The 21,542-nt window shown below is 44.8% G+C and overlaps 1 protein-coding gene across 2 annotated transcripts in view; it reads left to right on the plus strand.

Moving 5' to 3' along the window:
• Positions 1–21,542, plus strand: part of LARGE (like-glycosyltransferase) — a 573,542-nt gene that overhangs the window by 144,075 nt on the left and 407,925 nt on the right. For both annotated transcript variants that reach the window (XM_006865236.1, XM_006865235.1), the window contains exon 2: positions 3,802–4,103. In XM_006865236.1, coding sequence (XP_006865298.1) covers positions 3,802–4,103 — 302 coding nt within the window. The remainder of the gene's footprint in view (positions 1–3,801; positions 4,104–21,542) is intronic.

Below are 21,542 nucleotides of genomic sequence, written 5' to 3' on the forward strand. Positions count from 1 at the left end.
AAGCCCACCATCTGCTCTGAAGGAAAAAGGTGAGGCTTTCTGTTCCAGTGAAGATTTATAGTCTCAGACACCCTTGACATTGTCACTGTGAATCGGAATCAAATCCGTGGCTGTGGGTTTGAGCAGTCGTTCTATGCCAAGCACTGGGCATGCAATGAGGGTTGCCATTTCTAAACATTGGTTCTCCTGATTGTCACCTGACTGTTAGTATTTTGTGCGTTTTCTTTAGTGACAAATCTATAAGGTTGCAAAATGGAGAAAACACAAGTCCTTCAAGAAGTGAGTCTTGCTAGAAACCATTTAATTTTTTATCCGTTTTTAAATGCTGCTGTTGAGTCTAATACAACTCACGGTGACCTGATGCGTGTCAGAGTAGAACTGTGCTCCACCGGGTTCTCAGTGGCTGGCTGTTTCAGAAACAATTGCCAGGACTTTCTTCAGAGGTGCCTCTGGTTAGACTTGAACCACCATCCTTTTGTGACACACGGATTGTATTTGCTGCCTGAGGTCTTGTGTGGTGCTGTAGTTTAATGCACTGGACCTCAAGGTTGGTTTGAACTGAAAGGTCAGCAGTTCAAAGTCATTAGCCGCTCCTTAGAAACCCTATACAGAGTCGCTGTGTGTCAGAACTGACACGATGGCACTTAGCAGCGACAACAAGGCTGGGTGGAAGTGAACACAGAATGCTGGCCACATTTCCTCCCAGGGATGCTGTAATGGTAATAGCTTACTGATTACATAATAAAAAATATGCTTATAATTACGTAATCAGGACTCCAAGGAGCTCTGATAGAGTAGTGGTTACAAATTGGGCTGTGAACCTTAAGGTCAGCAGTCTGAAACTACCAGCCGTTCATGGGAGAAACATGAGGCTTTCTGCTCCCGTAAAGAAATACAGCCTCAGAAACCTGTACAGGGTCGTATGAGTCGGAACCGACTCCACGGCACATAACCACCACCATCAATCAGTAGTCCTCTTATGAGTGGTCACTAGACCTCATTGTTGTTTGAATAGTAAGATTAGTGGTTCAAACTCACCAGCTGTTCCTTGGGAACCCTATGTAGAGTTACTATGAGTCAGAACCGACTCGATAGCACTTAATTAACAACAACAACAACAGCAATCAGGAATTATAATTTATGTCTCATCCAACATGGAAAAGGTAGGACTTTTGGAGAGAGGAGTGAGCGGTCCCCATGCATACTCCTGTCTCTCCCTGGCTGGAACTTGGCTAAAGCTGAAGGCCAGACAGCTTCATTGCAAAATCAGCCAAGGGGTTTTGGCTGCTTGCTGCCACAGACCTCTTAGAAAACAGCTGTGTTCAGAAAAGTCCTATCCTTTACTAAGTCACCATCAGCAATTCATTTGAGCCACATTCTCATCCAGTTGCATCAGAGTGGTTGCAGGAACTCATTGATAATTAATCCTCAGGACCTTGTATTTCGATATCATCCCTAAACTTCTCATCACCCTTGTAAGGTTAGTATTTATGTTCCCATTTAACAGAAGGGAAAACTGAGGTTCCTAGATTTTAAATAATCCCTCTAAAGAACAAGTTTCAGTCTCATTTATTGTTAACTTTTCCAGAGACCCTGGGACCCTGGTGAGTTTCGTCTCTCAGACCCCAGGGCATTTGCACCTACACATCTGTCCATAAATGCAACTGCATGACAGAGTGCAAAGCCAAGTACAGCTTGTTTCCCAGCATGCTTGGCACACCGCTTAAGCTTTTCTCATCTCAAACAGGGATCCATATTGCCATCTGTTGCGTTATGGTAGACTTAAGAACAGTTGGGCCGAACTCCCTAGCCAGGTGTAGATACCTTATAGTGCTGTGAGCTGTAACTGTAATCCACTACAGAAGCAGGCCCCTCATCACTGAGTAAGCACGGTTGTTATTGCCTGCCTGTTCTTTTTCATTCACAATGGGACTCCTTTGGTTTTACCAGACAGGAAGGTAGGTTTCAAAAGTCTGGGTCAGAGCTTGTAATTGGCAAGCATGGTGGCAACATAGCCTTAATCATCTGAGGATCACATGTCCCCAGACTCTACTGCTTGTCCCTTTGATTTCTGGTCCCAGGCAATAGAATTCAGTGAGTCATATTTGTTACACATTGATAGAAGAGGACCGAGAGCTCGGGTGTTTAACCCTAAGGTGATTAAGAGAAGGGGGAAAAGGGAGTTCTGTTTGTTAAGGTCCAAATATACATCAAAAAGTCCTGGGCAGAGCTGGGCTCAGTATTGGCAGCACAAGGTGAAACCTTCAGCGTGTTATTCAGCACAATCTTTGATCCTGAAGTTTTGTGAGTCACACTGACACCCTGGGACAGCTTGGAAGCACAGTGGGGTCTGGGCAGGAAGGAGAAAAACTATGAGTATGGAAAAAGAAGAGTGTTTTGTTTTGTTTTTGACAGGAGGCTGAGAGAGGTAATTTTCTAGAGATGTGATTTTTTGGCTTGGTAGCTTCTGTGGTAGATGTGAGTGTGTGTTAATTCCTGGCATTTCTGCAGAGCTGGAACAGAAAGAAAGGAAAGCTGTTTTGTGCTGCGGGGGCCCCTCTGAAGTAAGCGTGCATTGAGTACCTACTATGTACAGAGCTCTGTGCTAAGCATTCTTGGGAGGTGGAGCTTTTAAATGAATAGATGTGTAAAGGAATGTTTGGTGTTCTTTGTAGTCTGTTATGAAAGTGTGTAGGCATGCTGTTAAGACAGAGCTGATATGAATTCTCACGCTGGTATGAAGTCTCAACCAGAAGTCTCTCTCTTTGAGAGATTTCCTTACCCTCTCTGAACCTCCTGTCTCTATGGCAGAGTTGTAGGACTGCTACATGGGCATTGCCAGCATTCAGTTTAATGGGTGTTGTCTTTCTAGAAAAAACCTTGAGGTTAGTCATGCTTGCTAAGTTGTCTTCCTTGGTGCCCTGTACTCTTGGTATGGATGTACACATCTTCCTTTCTAGTATTTTCTCAGTCATTATATGTTACCACAAAGAGTCAGAGCCAACAGTCAGCATCTTCAGAAGAAACATTTGCTAAAAAGAATTTACTAAATACAGGGAAGAATCCTGGTGTGGAGCTGTAGGATAAGGACTGGACTGCTAACCACAAGACTGGCAGTTCAAATCCACTAGCTGCTCCTTAGAAATCCTATATAGGGTTGCTGTAAGTCAGAGCCAACTCAATGAGACTCAACACCAACAAATACAGGACAAAGTGTGTGTTTCCAGAGCACTGTGTATAAAATGCTGTTGGAATATACTAAAGGCTGTTTTTTCCTGGAGGTTGAGAAAGGCTTTTGCTAGGAGTTGGTGTTGTGATGCTTCCAAAACAGGGTTTTGAGGGAGGAATAAGAGTTTACATAGGAAGCACTCAATGAACTTTGTCATTAGGTTTTCTTTACCTTCTTCCTCGTTTTCTCTCTGCCCTTTTGCTCATTTTCTTTCTCTTTCCTCCTCCTCCCTGTTCTGCATCTTATGTCTCTCTCTTCCTTCATATTCATCATGCTTATTGAATAGAACATCTACCTGAAACCATCCCAAATAGAAGAAGACAGTGCATTTAATTAGGAAACATGATACGTTGATTTTCTTCTTCCAACAGCGTATTAATTTTTATTACCGTAATAAGTCATTCTGTTCCTAACTTTGTTCCCAGTTCAATCTGGATGCGTTTATTTGTAACCAACTTTCCATCTGCTTTCTCTACAAAAATGGCACTGTAAAAGGATGTAGTTGCATGCTTTGGGTTTGGAGAGCACTTTTCTCCTGAGTTAACTCTTCCCTTCTCTCTCTCTACCCACAGATGGGAAGCCCGTGTCCCTGTCCCCTCTGGAGTCTCAGCCCCACAGCCCCAGGTACACGGCCTCCAGCCAGCGGGAGAGGGAGAGCCTGGAAGTGCGCATGCGTGAGGTGGAGGAGGAGAACCGTGCCCTCCGCAGGCAGCTCAGCTTGGCCCAAGGCCGGGCCCCGGGACACCGGCGGGGCAACCACTCCAGGACCTATGCCATGGAGGAGGGCACCGGGGACAGCGAAAACCTGCGTGCGGGCATTGTGGCGGGCAACAGCTCCGAGTGTGGGCAGCAGCCAGTTGTGGAGAAGTGTGAGGTAAGAGCATGAGCTACCCCAGAGACATCCCCCCAAAGGCGGGTGCATCCCACCTTTAAAGCACGGCCCTGGGTCTGGAAAGAGCTGGCATTCTTACAGCAGGCTTGAGTGTGAGTCCTGCGCAGTCAGTAACTTTGGTGTATGCTGGCATGTTGTTTAGTCTCGGCCACTGTTTTTCCATCTGGAAAATGGAGCGCTATGATTCATTCCACAGAGATGTTAAGAAGAGATAACTGATGGACTTTACCTGTTACTTCTCTCTGTGGTTCATCCTCTGGGGCAACTGTTAACTTAGACTATAGTGTGAATGGTGCGCTCTGGAGCTTCACTTTATAAAGAATATCTGCAATCCCAGAAACTGAGATTGGTCGGTTCTCTAATCCCAACCAATTTCTGCAAGTTATTATCTGTTTCCCATTTTTGTTTGTTTGTTGTTGTTGTTAAGTGCTGTCGAGTCTGTTCTACCCATAGCAACCTTGTATAGGGTTTCTGAGGAGTGGTTGGTGAGCTTGAACTGCCAATCATGCAGTTTAAACCGACTTTGCCATCCAGCACATTAACCCACAGCACCATTTTTAGTGGCTCTTTGGAAATTTGAAACACTCATATACCCATACACCCCTTGTATTCATTTCCTGCTTCTTCTAGTTTCCCTGCAGAGGAAGTATAGCATCTTTGTTAAAAACACAACCTTTTGAGACAGGCAGACCTGGGTTCCATAGCCAGCTCTAGTGGCTGCTGCTCTGAGTCTTGGAGCAAGTTACCTAACCTCTCTGATCTGCAGGCATCTCATAGATAAATTGATGAAAAGAATATCTACTTCATGGAATATTTGTGACAGATAACTCAAACAGGTATAAAAGCCACAGACAGTGCCAAGTGTATCCTGGATTTTCACTGATAAGTCGTTTTTTTATGTAGGGACAGACAGATATTGAGTGGCTGATGTTTAAACCCACTGGACAGCACGTTGATTTGAACCACAAGATTAGCGGCTCAAACTCATCAGCCACTCCTTGGAAACCATATACAGGGTCACTGTGAGTTGTAACAGACTTGACAGAACTTAATAACAAAAACAACCAACTCCCTGAATAGAAAATGCTGTGCTAACTACAGTGTCCTGTGCACATGGATGGGGTTGTTCATAATTTGGGAGATACTATACAGTATGCTACAGGAAAACATAAAGTTATGTGTGGTGCAGATTAAGTTCTCTGGTATTTCAGAAGTAAGAGGGAGGGGATACTAGGACTGGAGGTTTTCTTTAGGGAGAGATTTCTTGAGGCTGGTTGAAGTCTGGACTACGATGTACAGATGCTACACCCTTGCTTGCTGAAAATGAAGAGGACTTAGAAAATTTACTGATGAAGATCAAAGAGCACAGCCTTCAATATGGATTACATCTCAATGTAAAGAAAACAAAAATCCTCACCACTGGACCAGTAAACAACATTCTTATCAATGGAGAAAAGATTGAAGTTGTCAAGGACTTCATTCTTCTTGGGTCAACTATCAACACTCATGGAAGCAACAGTCAAGAAATCAAACAACATACTGCATTAGGCAAATCTGCTGCACAAGACCTCTTTAAAGTGTTCAAGAGTAAAGATGTCAGTTTGAGGACTAAGGTGTACTTGACCCAAAAGTACCATGGACTTCCAAAAGAACAAACCAATCTGTGTTTGAAGAAGTACAACCAGAATGCTCCTTGGAAGCCAGGGTAATAAGATTTCATCTCTCATACTTTGGACATTCTATTAGGAGGGGACCAGTCACTGGAGAAGGAGATGATGTTTGGTAAAGTGAAGGGACAGAGAAAAAAAGGAAGACCTCCAGTGAGATGGATTGGCACAGTGGCAGCAGCGATGGGCTCAAACGTAGCAATGATTGTGAGGTTGGCACAGCACCAGGCAGTGTTTTGTTCTGTTGTGCATTGAGTCACTATGAGTCGTATTGACTCAGTGGCAGCTAACAACAACAATATGGTGTTCCTGACCCAAGCCATGGTATTTTCAATCCCCTCATATTCATGCAAATGCTGGACAACAGATAAAGAAGAGTGAAGAAGAATTGATGCCTTTGAATTATGGAAGTGCAGTTGAGTTGCTTCCAACCTATAGCAAACCTGTATAGGGTTTCAGAGGAGCAGCTGGTGAACTTGAACCATCGACCTTGCAATTCAAATGACTTTGCAGTGTGTCGCATTAACCCACAGAGCCACACCAGGACTCCGACAGTACGATGGGGTGTTAAAAATACAAACAAATCTGTCTTCAAAGAAGTCCAGCCAGAATGCTCCCTAAAAGAGAGGATGGTGAAACATCACCTCATGTTTTGGGCAGGCTATTAGGAAGGGCCTCTCCCTGGAGCAGGACAGTATTGTTGGTAGGGTTGAGAATCAGCAAAAGATGAAAACCATCTGTGAGGTGAATTGACACAGTGGCTGCATCAGTGGGCTCAAACCCAGCAACAATTGTGTGACTGGTACAGAACCAGGCAGTGTTTTGTTCTGTTGTACACAGGGTGTGATGGGCTAGAAGTGACTTGATGATATCCGCCAGCAACAACATCTGATCAGCAGAGATGGTGCAGAAGCCACCACATAAATGACAGACGGGCTTCTCTTCATCCCTGTGATCTTTGAGACAAAGCAGCAGTTTAGGGCTTTAGACTTTAAACTCATGACTGTTACTACCACTTATTTTTTACTCTTTTGACTTGTATGTGGGGAAGAGGTTTTGTTTATTCATTTTGTTTTCGTTCTCTGTGTTTCTGCATAATATTATTTGTTGTTGTGGGCTATTGCGTTAGTTCTGACGCATAGTCACCCTGTATAGGTTTCCCTAAGAGGGATTGGTGGATTTGGACCATCAACCTTGCAGTTAACAAGTTCAGTGCTTACTCTACAGCACCACTTCAGGGCTCATATTATTCCTTAAGACCATCAGAAAACAGAATTCCTTTGTGGGGAACCTCTGGTCCTGTTCAGAGCACCCACAGGTTGATTTGGAAGTCTTGATCTCCTTCCATGTTATTTGAAAATGGTTCACCCCAGGTGCACATTTACCTTGACAAACAGCCTTCAGACCCATTCGCGGTATTCTTCCTCGTTCCCCCATTGCTCAATGTCTTTAAAGAGGTGTTTTGTTTTTTTAAAAAAGAGCCATAGTGACAAATCAGACATGTCAATCATTAAAGTCAAAATAGAATCCTCCCCTCTCCCAGCGCTGTCTGGTTGCAGCAGCTTAAGCTGGTGTTGTCACTTTCTCCTTTCAGAGTTCAGGGTCTCATAACCAGGGACTTTATTGTCATTTGTGATTGCACTGAGCCTTATCTGTGTGTGACAAGTGAGTCTGCAGACTGCTCTGTGATGACGCCCTGAATGTCAGCTAAGATACCTGGTGATAAAAACAACGGCTCTTGGCCAGTCCCTGGGCCCTTTTATCACTGCCAAGTTCTGTGGCCCAGTTTCGTCTTGCGTTAGTGCCCTTGTCTGGGCAGCGCTGCTTTGGTGAAGGACTGGTTTCTGTGGGACTTCCGAACTTTGAGCAGAATGGTCCCTTTGATCTTGACTAGTCCTGTGTGTGCCTAGATGTGTGGGTATATGTAGTTCTCTTGCATTTCTTTTGGTTCTGGTCTACTCTGGAAGTCAGCTGTTGTACAGCAGAAAAGTCACTGGCGCTGGACTCAGAATACCTGACCAGGAGTCTTTCTTTTGCCACTTAACTGTCCAAGGAGAGGTCAACGATTCAAACCTTCTAGCATTTATGCGAGAGAAAAGACTCGGTTGTTTGCTCCAGTGAAGATTAAACTCACTGCCACCGACTCCGCAGCCCTGTAAGACGGAGTAGGACTGTTACTTACAACGTCTCAGACTGTAATTTTTTTTTTTCCAAAATTTTTATTGTGAATTAAGTGAAAGTTTACAAGACAGATCGTCAGTTTTACATTCAATAAATCATATACTTTGTTTCATTACAATGATTTTAATCCCCTCCATGTACCACCAGTTAACAGTATTTCTCTCTATTCATTTTAGCTCTTTTTTTTTTATAAACACTCAGGCATATATAATAATTTATACCACCAAAGGGCACATTCCACAAGCCTGCCTTCTGGCCACCAGCTCTTAGTCCCTCTTTCCATGAATCTAGAGTCCTCAGCTGCTCCCTCTCTCCATGTCCCCATCTCTGCCTCCATCTCTGGTGTCACTGCTTCTCTGGATAAGGTCTCACATTCAGCTTGTGCTCTTCTCCCTTGATGGTCCTAGAGTCTTCTGTTTCTGGACTGTAAGATTAACTACTGTTAATCTTAAGATTTCCCTGTTTTTGTTATAAAACTTCTACCTTTACAATTGTGGCAGTCATAGTTAGTCAGACTGTAAATTTTGATGGGTGCAGACAGCCTCATCTTTCTCTGGAGGAGCAGCTGGTAGGTTTGAACCATTGTCCTTGCTGTTAGCAGCCCAATATTTAGGACCTCACCAGGGTTCCTTAGTTGTAATGAAGACAGTGCAGGAAATTCTCTGGGGTAATTCTAGTCTGTTACGCTGATAGCTCCGATTTATGGCATATTCAAGTTACCATAATCCTCATTTCCCACCATCTGGGTTTTTGTTTTTATTTTTGTGCATCTTATTGTTAGTAATATGTTCAGCATATAGCAGTGCAGCGTGCAATGTGCTGATGTTACCATTTGGAGATGTTCACTCAGTGCTGTTCAAGGATCTGATTTATAAAGGCACTGGCAATGAAAGGCAGTAATAATGGAAACTAAACACGAAGAGACATCCGACCGGTGGCTCAGTGATCGAATCCTCACCTGACATGCAATGAAGAAGGTTCAGGTTCCATTCGCAGCCAGTGCACCCTTCTGGTGCTGGAGGCTTCCGTGTTGCTGTGATACCAAACAGGTTTCAGCCGAGCTTCCAGACTAAGACAGTCTAGGAAAAAAGTCTAACGATGTCCTTCTGAAAACCCACCAGTAGAAAACACCTGGGTCAGAGCTGCCCAGTTTAGGGGTCACACAGTGTTTTATGTTGTTGTGCATGGGGGTCGCCATATGTCAGTAAGTCATGTGATCTCAGACACCTACTCTCTCTGATTGGATTTCATCATTATAAAATGAGACTAGGACTATGTTTTCCCAGTGCACTTGGGAGGATAAACCAAGATGATGGGTGAGAAGTTATAACACTGTGAGTATCACACACATACAGACTGTGGCTACTCCAGTCCCAAGTTGTAAAAGGGCTTGCTGGAGGCATGATATTTATAAAACATTGCACCTCTTACTTACATATTCTGGGCCTATAACAAACCCTATCGTATTTTGAATGCTCCCCAACCTTTTAAAACGAATTTCATCTTGTATGACTTTATATGAGAACTCAGCAGTATCTGAGTCAGCCTGCTAGCGTACCACATCCCACCGTTGCTATTGGAAGATCCCTATACATCATAGGGAGTCCTGGTGTGGCACTGTGGGTATTAATGCATCACACTGCAAAGCTGTTTGAACTGCAAGGTTGGTAGTTCAAAGTCACCACCTGCTCCTCAGAAATCCTATACAGGGTCACTATGGGCTGGAACTGACTTGATAGCACTTAACAACAACTACAACATACATCATATGCACTCAAATTTAATTCGTTTGTTATGTCTTCTCTGGGACTTCCTTAAGGATTTGAACCCACTACAATCTTTCTGAATGTCACACCCTGAAATTCAGGGACCTACATCTAGAAGGAATCTAGTAGCACTGTCTGTGGGATGATTGTCCGGGAGCCTTAGGTCCCCAGGTACACTGTTGTTATGAACAGCCTTCAAGTGTTCCCAAGCCATGTCGCCCCATGTACCATGGGATCGGATCATTGTGTTCTGGAGGATCCATAGGTTTTCATTGACTGATGTTTGGAAAGCTGTTCACCAGGCCTTTCTTCCTAGTCTGAAAGCTCCCCTGGAATCTGTTGAGCATCACAGCAACACGCCAGCCTCCATGAACCAACGGGAAGTGGCTGTGCATGAGCTGCATAGGCCGGGATTGAACTCCAGCTGTATGAATGGAAGGCTGCAATTCTACTATGTAACCACCACCGCCCTCTCCCAATGTTTACTGCTGCATGCACAGCAAGTCACCCTACAATGTAGCAACTTAAAACAGCATGCTTGCATTGTCTCACACACTTTCCGAAAGGCAGGAAGCTGGTGTCAGCTTAGTCAGAGCTCCGGGACTGGGTCTCTCATAAGGTAGCCAAAAGGTGGAAACAACCTAAAGGCCCAGAAACAGATGAATGGACACAGTGGGCCATACATTCAGCGGGATGCTACTTAGCCAGTAGGAGAAGTGCAGTCCTGTACATGCAACTATGTGGATGGGGCTGCAAGACAATATGTTGAGTGAAGTGTCAATCACAAATAGACACATTTTGCTTGGTCTCACTTATTAAAAGTCCAGAAAAGATAAACGCATAGAGATCAAAGTTGATCAGTGGTTACCAGTGGTGGGAGAGACTTACAGTGTGTAAAATGCCATGTTGATTTAGGGCAGGGTTATACACCAGTCATTAAAGCTGGAGTAGAGAGAACAAAAGATGGATTGGCACAGTGGCATAAACAGTGGACTCAAGTGTAACAATGATTGTGAAGACGTTGCAGGACTGTCCACCATGGAAGAGCCTGCTGGATTTTGAATCATCTGTGATACTGCTTCTAACGTCATTGTTGTCGTTATGAAGTGCCGTTGAGTTGGTTCCCGCCCATAGTGACCATGCATAGGGTTTCCAAGGAGTGACTACTGAGCTTAAACTCCCGACCTTACAGTTCAAACACATTTTGCAGTCCAGCGCATTAACCCACAACGCAAGGTGTGACCCACCAGAGTACAACAAGCTGGCAGATGGGCGGTGGAAATAAAATAATGATGGAATTATTATATTACGTGAATGAACCATCTCTTTACTCTGGCCATCATCCCTTGAGCTAACACATTTATTACTCCTTTTCATATAGATGAGGAAACTTGAGGTCCCAAGAAGTGGCATATGTCTTGAAAGATGGGGAGAAGCTTAACTGATAGAGATGAGAGGGACAAGAGCATCTTAGATGACCGTAGCATGGGTGACATGAAAGACGAGGTGGGGGACTGTGGATGATGACGACCCTAAGCACACTGCTCATATTTCTCAAGCAGGGATTGTGTGTCAGGTAATGCTTTGCATATGTTAGCTCATATGCTCAATCAAATCATTCTTATGAAATGGGCAACTCCAGCTTGGCAAGATCCCGTGACTAAACAGGACAAATCCAGATTGTGACACCTGATTCCATGGAGTGATCTGCATCCCCAACTGGGGAGCCTGCGATCGGGTCACTACTGACTCGGAGTGGATACACACGCTGACCATTTCTCACTTCTGCCTGGTGTCCGCCTGGTTCCTGAGCTGCAGCCTCTGAGACGGAGGATCATGTGCAGATTGTCTGTTGAGAAGTGTTGGTGTTATTGGCTCCCACAGAAGGGGAGGGGAGGAGGAAGCAGGACTGGGCAGTGGGACAAGCCAAGCTGCAGACCCCACAGCGAACTCTGGCACCAGAATGACCTGTCAGAGGTCTTCCACATTAAGCCATGGTAGCCAGGCCTTTATATTGCTGCACCTGTCATCGAAGGGGCATGACCTCAGAAAGGAAACTTGTTGCAGTGAGCCAATTCCTGAAGGTTCCATCAGCTCAGGACTGCTGTCCACAGCACTGCTAGTAGGGGACATGTACCTTTCAAAGGAGCATTTGAACAGCATCATACAGTCTCCTCCATACTTGGGATATTACAATAGTTTCCACTGGTCTTCCTGCCTCCACCCCAGCTGCTTGCCCTATCCCCCGAATGTGTGCTTACACACACACACACACACACACACACACACACACACAATCTGTTTTCAGCCGGCCCCCTGCATGATCCTTTTAAAATAGATGTCAGACCATGTTACTTCTCAGCATGAATGTTCCAGTGACCGTCTTCATCACCCACAGGAAAAGCCAAGTCCTTGCAGATGCCCTCACACTCCATAGGGTCTGCGTCCATGAACTCATCTCTCCAGCTCTCCTCCCTGCTGCCTCCTCCCCAGCTCTCCTCCCTCCTTGCTGGTCCTCATCCACAGACTCCCCTGCACCTTGAAGTGCCCCCCTCTGACTGGAATGTTCTTCCCAGGAAACCAACAAGGTTCATTCCCTCCCCTACTTCCTATTTGTTTTCTAATATCACCTCAGTTTATGAAACCTTAACCTGCTCACCCCTTTCCTCTACTTACTCTTCTTTCGCTGATTAACATATATTTTCCTTCTTCATATACATTTGTCTGTCCCTAAAGGCGCTCTGGTAACATAGTGTTTATGAGTCAGGCTGCTAATCTTACAGTCAGCAGTTTGAAACTACCAGTAGTTCTGTGGGAGAAAGATGAGGCTTTCTGCTCCCGTAAAGACTTATAGCCTCCAAAACACTATGCAAGGATGCTATGAGTTGGAACCAATTCCACAGCACAACACTACCGTAAGGAACCCTGGTAGTGCTGTAGGATAAGCACTGAACTTCTAACTGTAAGGTCAACAATTCAAACCCCTCAACACCCTGATGGAAAAAGAGGAAGCTTTCTACTCCTGCACAGATTTACAGCCTCAGAAACCCAATAGTGCAGGGTTGGTGAAACTCTTTTTCAGCCAAAATTTATAACATCATTTGTGGGACATACACAATTATTAACTTAAAAACTAGCCTGCTATATTTGGTCATTGATAACAATGTTGTTTATTGGTCCAGTGGTGAGGATTTTTGTTTTCTTTACACTGAGACGTAATCCATACCGAAGGCTGTGCTGTGTGATCTTCATCAGTGAGTGTTTTAAGTCCTCTTCACTTTCAGCAAGCAAGGTTGTATCATCTGCCAAAAGTACTAATAGATCCGTTTTGGAAGAAGTGCAGCCAGAGTGCTCATTCGAGGCCAAGATGGCCAAACTTCGTCTCTCATACTTTGGACATATTGTCAGGAGGGACCAGTCGCTGGAGAAGGATGTCATGTTTGGTAAGGTAGAGAGTCAGAGAAAAAGAGGAAGACCCCCAGAGAGATGGATTGGCCAAGTGGCTGCATTGATGGACTCAAGTGTGGCAATAGCAGTGAAGCTGGCCCAGGATCAGGCAGTGTTTAGTTCTGCTTTGCATAGGGTCGCTATGAGTCAGTACCAACTCAATGGCACCTAACAACAACAACAACATATTTGGTCATACATTTCATTAACTGATTAACTCACCCCTGAGCTCTGGTAGCATAGTGGTTATGAATTAGGCTACTAACCTCAGGGTCAGCAGTTCAAGACTGCAAGCTATTTCACAGGAGAAAGATGAGGCTTTCTGCTCCCGTAAATATTTACAGCCTCGGAAACCCTGTACAAGGTTACTATGAGTTGGAACCAACTTCACGGCATGTAACAACAACAACAACAACAGCGGTGTCATGGCTGGAACTGTGGTTGCTTTGGCAGGGCCAGACTGAATGAATTCTGGTGCCTTAACACCCTGTAGGAATTTTGGTATGGTGCCGTAGAATAAGCACTCAACCTCAAGATTGGTTTAAACCACATGGTCGGTGTTTCCAACTTACCAGCCACTCCTTGGAAACTACATATAGGGTTACTATGAATCTGGACTCACTCAACACCACTTAACAGCAACAACAGCATATGGTCCATGGGCAGGACATTCCCCACCCCTGGTCTACTGGGTCACTCATTGTGAGTTGAAATCAACTCAATGGCAGTGAATCCTTTTTTTTTTCTTTTCTTTTCTTTTTGGTTTGTCTCTGTTCATTGTCTTTGTCTTTGTCCTCCAACTAGAATGTTGGGTCCCTCTGGACTCAGATTTGGCGTCTTTTGCTCACTATCAGACTATCGTAGCCCTAGCTCCTACAACTGAGTCTGGCGCCTAGTAAGTACCCAGTCAGCATTCGCTGAATGATTGATTATGTTTGACTTAGACTTGCAGACTTTTTGTTCAGGGCAGCGTGACAAATCAGGATTGACCTTTTTGAAAGGCTGTTTCAGACGGCTCACCTGCTCCAAACTTGGGCCCACCTGTACCAGTTCAACTCCTTTCACTGACCCATCCCAAACTTACTCTGGCCCCTTAGTATATCTTAGTTTGTGTTTCCAATTCCATGGTTGCTGTGCGCCTCTTAACACAAGAACACCAATTGTAAAAGGAAGGCAAGAATATGCAGATTGTAGCTTGGTTAGTCCTCTTGCCTGTAGGGGGCCCTAAATGGGGAGGAGGTACTTGAACCACCTCCTGGAGCTATGGCCCTTCCTGCCCTCACAGCAAGCCCCGCACCCCTGTAATGGCCCTCTATCACTTGCCAGACCCCACAAGGTTTGTAATGCAGTCAGTGAGTATCCACTGCTGTTTTCTGCAGGGTTGAAATAATTTTGTCTTTGGGGTCAGTGGTTCAGTATTTAGAGCAAATAGTCAGAATTGCATGAGTGGTTCCTTGAGACATGAAAGCTGCCCTGGAGGTGTGTGAGATGCTTGTAGATGGTACATACCGAACATGTTTTAACAGTTATGTATTTGCTTTATTAAGGAGCTCTGGTAGCACAGCGGTTATGAATTGGGCTGCGAACCGCAAGGTCAGCAGTTCAAAACTACCAGCGGGAGAAAGATGAGGTATTCTGCTCCTGTAAAGATTTACAGCCTCAGAAACTGTACAGGGTCGCTATGGGTCGGAACCGACTCCACGGCACACAGCCAACATTTGCTTTATTGGAGTCCTGACGTGGCACTGTAGGATAAGCTCTGGACTGGAAGGTCAGCAGTTCAAACCCACTAGCCACTCCTTGGAAACCCTATACAGAATCGCTATGAGTCAGAACCAACTTGATAGTATTTAACAATGACAACAACAATGCATTTTATTGGAGCAGGGTATTGTGGGTTTAACAGCATGACACCAAATTTAACCCTTTACTTTGCCACTGGCTAACTGAGCTGTGCAGCATCAGTCAGGTTTCTTCATCTTGAAGTTTTCCACCTTGAGGGAATTCTGAATAGTAGAGAAACTCTGCCTAAAAAGAATCTAAGCCCCTCAGTTCAAAGGGGGTAGTCACTGAAGGTCAGAAAGGTTAGGGGTTTGCCCAACAAGACTCAGCAGAGCAGGAAACTAGCAAGGTTCGTCCAGAGGCAGATCTGGGGCCAACACCCAGCATTTCTGATTTCCAGGGATGCCTTATGTATTTGCATAAGAGCAGCCTGCATCCCATGCCATTTCTCTTCTTGGCCTATTTGTTCTGCAACTCCTGGAAGATTTGTCAATTTCAAGAGGCTTGTGATGGAAGCTGCAAGGATGGAGGCCGCATTTTACTCGTGTTAGACAAGTGGCGGGGAGTGGTGCTCTCTGCTTGAGAGGTATTGGAGATACGTTCTTTAAATCTCTAGAACACCCCTCATACGCTCTCAAAACAAATGACGGCTGACATGCTGAGTCTTCACTATAGACAGTCATCTTCTCCGTGCCTTCTACAGGCCAGTGGTTCTCTTGGTGTACTCCCTGGACATGCAGTGTCAGCATCACCTGGATGCAGGTCACTCTCCTGGGAGTGAGACCCAGCAGCCTGTGTTACCAAGCCCTGCTGGCCACGCCGGCCCAATTTCAGAGCCACTTGTTAGAGGTACTTACTCCTCTATGGATGAGGAAGTTCAAGTAGCGAGATGATAAGCAACTCTCATTGCTGCTTATCAAAACAAAGCTCAACAGTTGCTGTCAAGTTAACTGTGACTCAAGGTGGCCCCACGTGTGCTCCGGAGGGTTTTCATTGGCTGATTTGTTAGAGGTAGATCACCAGGCCTTTTTTCGGAGGCACCTCTAGGTGGACAGGAACCTTTTGGTTAGCAGGCAAGGGCGCCAACTGTCTCACCAGGGATTCCAAACATTCATAAGCCTCAGCTTATTATTAAATGTACTGTCTTGTCTTCGCGTGTATAATGTTTACAACAGCCTTGTAGGTTGTCTATTTTTATCGCCATTTTATGGATGAGAACAGTGAGGCTCAGGGATGTAAATAATGGGCAGAAGTTCAGGTCTTATCTAGAGCTTTTCGCACTATGCCTCCGCTTCCTCTGGCCCTCACTCCTTGCTGTCTCCTGGGGTCCCAGCTGTGAACCACCATCACAACATCTGTTTTCTGGGCGGCCTGACCTCCCTGTAGTACACTAGTTTGCAGCTACCATCCAGAACCTGGGCTGAGCTTGTCTTTTCATGGAACGTCACATGCCTGTGTGTAAGTTGGCTTCCCCTCCTCACTCCCACAGCTGCCCTAGTAGGAGATGCTGTAACTAAGTTGCACCCAGGTGGAGAGCCCCAAAGGAGCTCCAAGTCTTCTAGGCCAATATGCATGGGGCTGCTGGGAGAAGTCGGGCTGGAGGGGTGTCGATGACTTCTGCCAGGGTGGTCCCTACTTGTCTGCTGTCTCTTAGTTTGGGTCTCATTTTCTTTGTGGACAAGGCTCCTTTTCCCCCTGCTTCCATATATGAGAAAGGGACTGATGGAAAATGTCCATATATGTCAGCAGAACACAGAGGACTTGCTTTTCCAGGTGCTGCTGCTGGCAAGGGAAGTTGCAAATCTGAGTTGGCTCTCAGTGTCATGACTGACAGTTGCTCGGTCCAGTCACTGAAGAGCCCTGGCCTCCTCACAGCCAATCCCTGCACCCTCTCCGCCAAGGGGATGCTGGCAGGAACACCCAGCTTGCCATCTTAGAAGCTCTGCTTACTTTCCAGCAGGATGGTCCACTTAGCTATCTTTCTATCCCTTCACTTGACTCCAGAGAACCTTAATTTCCTCCGAGCCGAGCACAAAGCCGGCACAGTAGAAACTTCAAAAATCCTCCTGTCAGAATCATTTCCTACCAATCCTAAACATAAAGGCAACTCAGTTGGCCCAGTGACTACAGAAACAACCCCCCACTGCTATCCGTACCTTTAACTTTAGGTACGTTTGGGAGACATGCACACAAGGTGTGCTGAGCACCCTGGTAAGGCATACAGGCAGGGTGCAGAAAGCTGAAACAGTTTTCTCAATCCCCTAGAAACAGCACCGTGCTCCACAATGTTGAGAACTTTATAAAGCTTCTTAAAAACGTATAACCAACATTACAAATGCATCGGCTGTTCATGTTGTGGTTAGGTGTTGTCACGTTGGTTCCAACTCACAGCAACCTGATGTACCACCCAGTGAAATAGGGCCTGGTCCTGCACCTTCCTCAGAGTTATTGCTGTATTTAAGCCCATCAGTACTGCCACTGTGTTAATCAAACCTCCTCTTTTTCACGGGCCTTCTATTCTTCTAAGCACGATGGTTTTCCCCTCCTGACAACATATTCAAAGGACCCAACACAATGTCTATCCATCCTCACTTCTAAGGAACATTCTGGTTGTACTTCTTTCAAGATACATTTGTTTTTTTCACCTGGTAGTGTTGTTAAGTGCTGCCCAGTCAGTACCAACTCACAGCGACCTTGTGTAGGGTTTCCGAGGAACTGACTTTATAGTTCAAACTGACCTTGAAGTTGAGTGCTTATCCTACATACAGCACCACACCAGGATTCCTGGTAGTCTGTGGTCTACTCAGATTCACCAACACCTGATCCAAATGCATCAATTCTTTTCTGGTCTTCTGTATTCTTTTTCTACACATATGAGGTGATTGAAAATGCCATAGTGTGGGTCAAAGGCACGTTAGTTCTCAAAGTGATGCCTTTCCTTCTTGACATTGTAAAAGGGTCTTTTGCAGCCGATTTATAAGATGTAGTAGAAATCATTTGAGTCCTTGATTGCTGCTTCCATTTCTTCCATTGACTTTAGCTCTTCTTCATTCAATACCAAGTTTCAAAGTCTCTTCTGACATCCATTTTGGTCTTTTCTTTCTTTCCTGACTTTTAAAATACCTTTTGCTTTCTTCATATGTGGTATCCTTGATGGCATTCCATAACTTCTCTGATCTTCAGTCATTAGTCTTGAATGCATCAAATCTTTTCTTGAAATGGTCTCTGAATTTAGGTAGGATATACTTAAGGTTGTACTTGTGGACTTGTTTTAATTTTTTTCAGCTTCATCTTCTTGTTGTTGTTAGGTGCCATTGAGTCGGTACCGACTCATAGCGACCCTATGCACAGCAGAAGGAAACACTGCCCAATCCTGGGCCAGCCTCACTATTATTGCCACACTTGAGTCCATTGATGCTGCCACTTGGCCAATCCATCTCACTGGGATCTTCCTCTTTTTCTCTGACCCTCCACCTTACCAAACATGATATCCTTCTCCAGAGACTAGTCCCTCCTGACAATATGTCCGAAGTATGAGAGACGAAATTTGGCCATCTTGGCCTCTAAGGAGCACTCTGGCTGTACTTCTTCCAACACAGATCTGTTGGTTCTTTTGGCAGCCCGTGGCACTTTCAATATTCTCCTCCAACATCATAACTCAAAAGCATCAGTTCTTCTATGGTCTTCCTTATTCACTGTCCAGCTTTCGCATGCATATGAGGCTATTGAAAATACCATGGCTTGGGTCAGGCGCACCTTAGTGCTGACATCTTTGCTCTTCAACACTTTAAAAAGGTCTTTTGCAGCAGATTTGCCTAATGCAACACGTCATTTGATCTCTTGACTGCTGCTTCCATGAGTGTTGATAGTTGATCCAAGAAGAATGAAGTCCTTGACAACTTCAATGTTAAACTTGTATTGTTAGCTATTGCTGGTCTGTTCTAAAGTCAGCCCCTGCCTGGCCTTTTTCTGACTGATGCTATCAAGCTTTTCCATTATCACTTCCCCCAGATTTAGTGGAGTTGAGATCTGTGCACATAATAAATATAATCAGATTATAAACAAATTGTTGTATATAATTTTAAAATAGACAAATACATATATATATTATAAATGACAGATGATGTATACCAGAAACACACCCACTCCTCACTTAGCGACCTGGTTAGATTCTGAAGAGCAGGTTGTTATGTGAAAATCAGTGTTACGCAAAAGTGGGGAATAAACCACATCAGATTACAGAATGGATAACGACATCATTAAATGATTGCCATATTACATCATCATGTCACGGCCAAACTGATGAGTCCTGGCATCACCTTAACCGTCACCGTCAGCATTGCTCTCACCTTGTATCTCAGCATTCATTACTGCCAAACATTTGCCATTTATGTGCAAAATAATTGAATAGTAAATTTTTTTATTGTTGTTGTAAATGTGAAATATTCTATACCCAGACAGTCAATAAATGAAGAGTAAGTGTATAATCCTAAGTATAATGTTTGTTGTGTATAATTGAAATGCCTAAATTCCCAAGTGTTTTGCACTGGGTCTCTCCTCCCTGTTAAGGAGTTGCTATCAGTAGTTTCTCTATGAATCCCTACAAGCGTTCTACTGTTTTCCCAGCCCTCAGGACAAAAGGCATGCTGAAGAAAGGTCTTCAGACCAGGCTGGGGTGAAAAGTCTTCAATAGTGGGTCAAAGGCATGGCATGGTTAAGGGGAACCAGCCAGGGGAGTCAGTGCAACCTTTGAACCTGAAGGAGCGATAGATGGATGGAAGTCAGCAAGAACTGGGCGTGTCAGAGATACCCTGTCCCTCTCTCTCTCCTACTGCCCTCTAGTCTCCTCTAGATGCTTTCTGGTGACCCAACTCAGCCAGAAATGAGAGGGATAAGAGCCCAGTCAATTCTGCCTAGAAAAGTCAACCTCTGCTGCTCAGAGCAGGTTGGACAAGGCTAGACACTGAGGAGAAAATGAGACATGACTCCATCCTCCATCCAGATATTGTCCCACAGACAGGCATGTATTTACCTCTATAATTGCAAACTGTAGAGAAAAAAGCTTAGGTCAGAGGTTGCAGCATTTGATCATCAGACCCCACCTTTCAGTGGGACCACACGCCATCTTTAATTCACCCTACCGAGAAACCTGAAAATATGGACATCATACTCTCAAAATCTAGTTATTTGACAAAACCATTTTTGTGACTTTGCTCTATTGAGGAACTATGGGCTGTAGTCCCTTCTCCCCCATTCTTACCCTACCATGTTCCCGCCCTTTACTTTTGTACCCACAGAACTTTGGATGACCCCAGACTCGACAAATACATTCACTTCACTCCAATTCTCTGCTTTCCTCGGGTAGCAGAGCCCTGCTGAGAGCGCGCCAGATGATTAATTTATTCATGGTGGCAGGTGTATTGGATGAAGCTAAAAGAGATTGGAAAATTATGTAAAACGCTTGAGAATCTGCGCCCTTGCACTTTCGTGTAATGGGCCCATTTCAAACAGTCCCTGGACCCTGAAGCCAAGACAAAGTTTATTAACTGCAGGGCTGCACGTTTACATATTTGTGGCTCAGAAGAGCCTGATTCAGCGTGTTTTTCCCATCCTGGTACCATTCCTGGCTGCGCGTCACGTGTGCAGCAGTTTCCTACTCGTTTTCTTTGTGATTGAAGCAGTGGCAGTTGCATGCGTGTTACCAGCTTTCATCCTGAGTCTTCTGGAGACATTAGTCAAACAGGTGGAGAAATTAAAATGTGTCTAAATGAGACTGAGAAAGGGTGGTGTCAAAATCCAGGAGGCAGGGATACTGCATCTTTCTCCTCAGTCCCTTCTTTTGACACCGTTTTTTCTTTCTAACAACAAACTTTCTCAACAATGTCACACTTGACAATTCTTTGGTCACAGTTGGACCAATAAACAACATCCATATAAATGGAGAAAAGATGGATGTTGTCAAGATTTGCTTGGATCCACCATCAACACTCATGGAAGCAGCAGTCAAGAAATCAAGTGACATGCAGCATTATGCAAGTCTGCTGCACAAGACCTTTTTACAGTGTTGAAGAGCAAAGATGTCACTTTGAGGACTAAGGTGCTCCTGACCCAAGCCATGGTATTTTCAATAACCTCTTATGCATGCAAAAGCTGGACGGTGAATAAGGAAGAATGTAGAAGAATTGATGCTTTTGAGTTAAGGTGTTGGAGGAAAATATTGAAAGTGCTATGGGCTGCCAAAAGAACCAACAGATCTGTGTTGGGAAAAGTGCAGCCAGAGTGCTCCTTTGAGGCCAGGATGGCCAAACTTCATCTCCCATACTTTGGACAAATTGTCAGGAGGGACCAGTCGCTGGAGAAGGATATCATGTTTGTTAAGTGGAGAGTTGGAGAAAAAGAGGAAGACCCTCAATGAGATGGATTGGCACAGTGGCAGCATCGATGGGCTTAAACGTAGCAACAATTGTGAGATTGACCCAGGACTGGGCAGTGTTTCATTCTGTTGTACCAACAACTTCACAGCACCTAACAACAACAACAGTTCTTTTCTGTGGGTAGGGAGTTGTCTTGTGCCCTAT

This window comes from Chrysochloris asiatica, unplaced genomic scaffold (assembly GCF_000296735.1).
Source record: "Chrysochloris asiatica unplaced genomic scaffold, ChrAsi1.0 scaffold00076, whole genome shotgun sequence".
NCBI lineage: Eukaryota > Metazoa > Chordata > Mammalia > Afrosoricida > Chrysochloridae > Chrysochloris > Chrysochloris asiatica.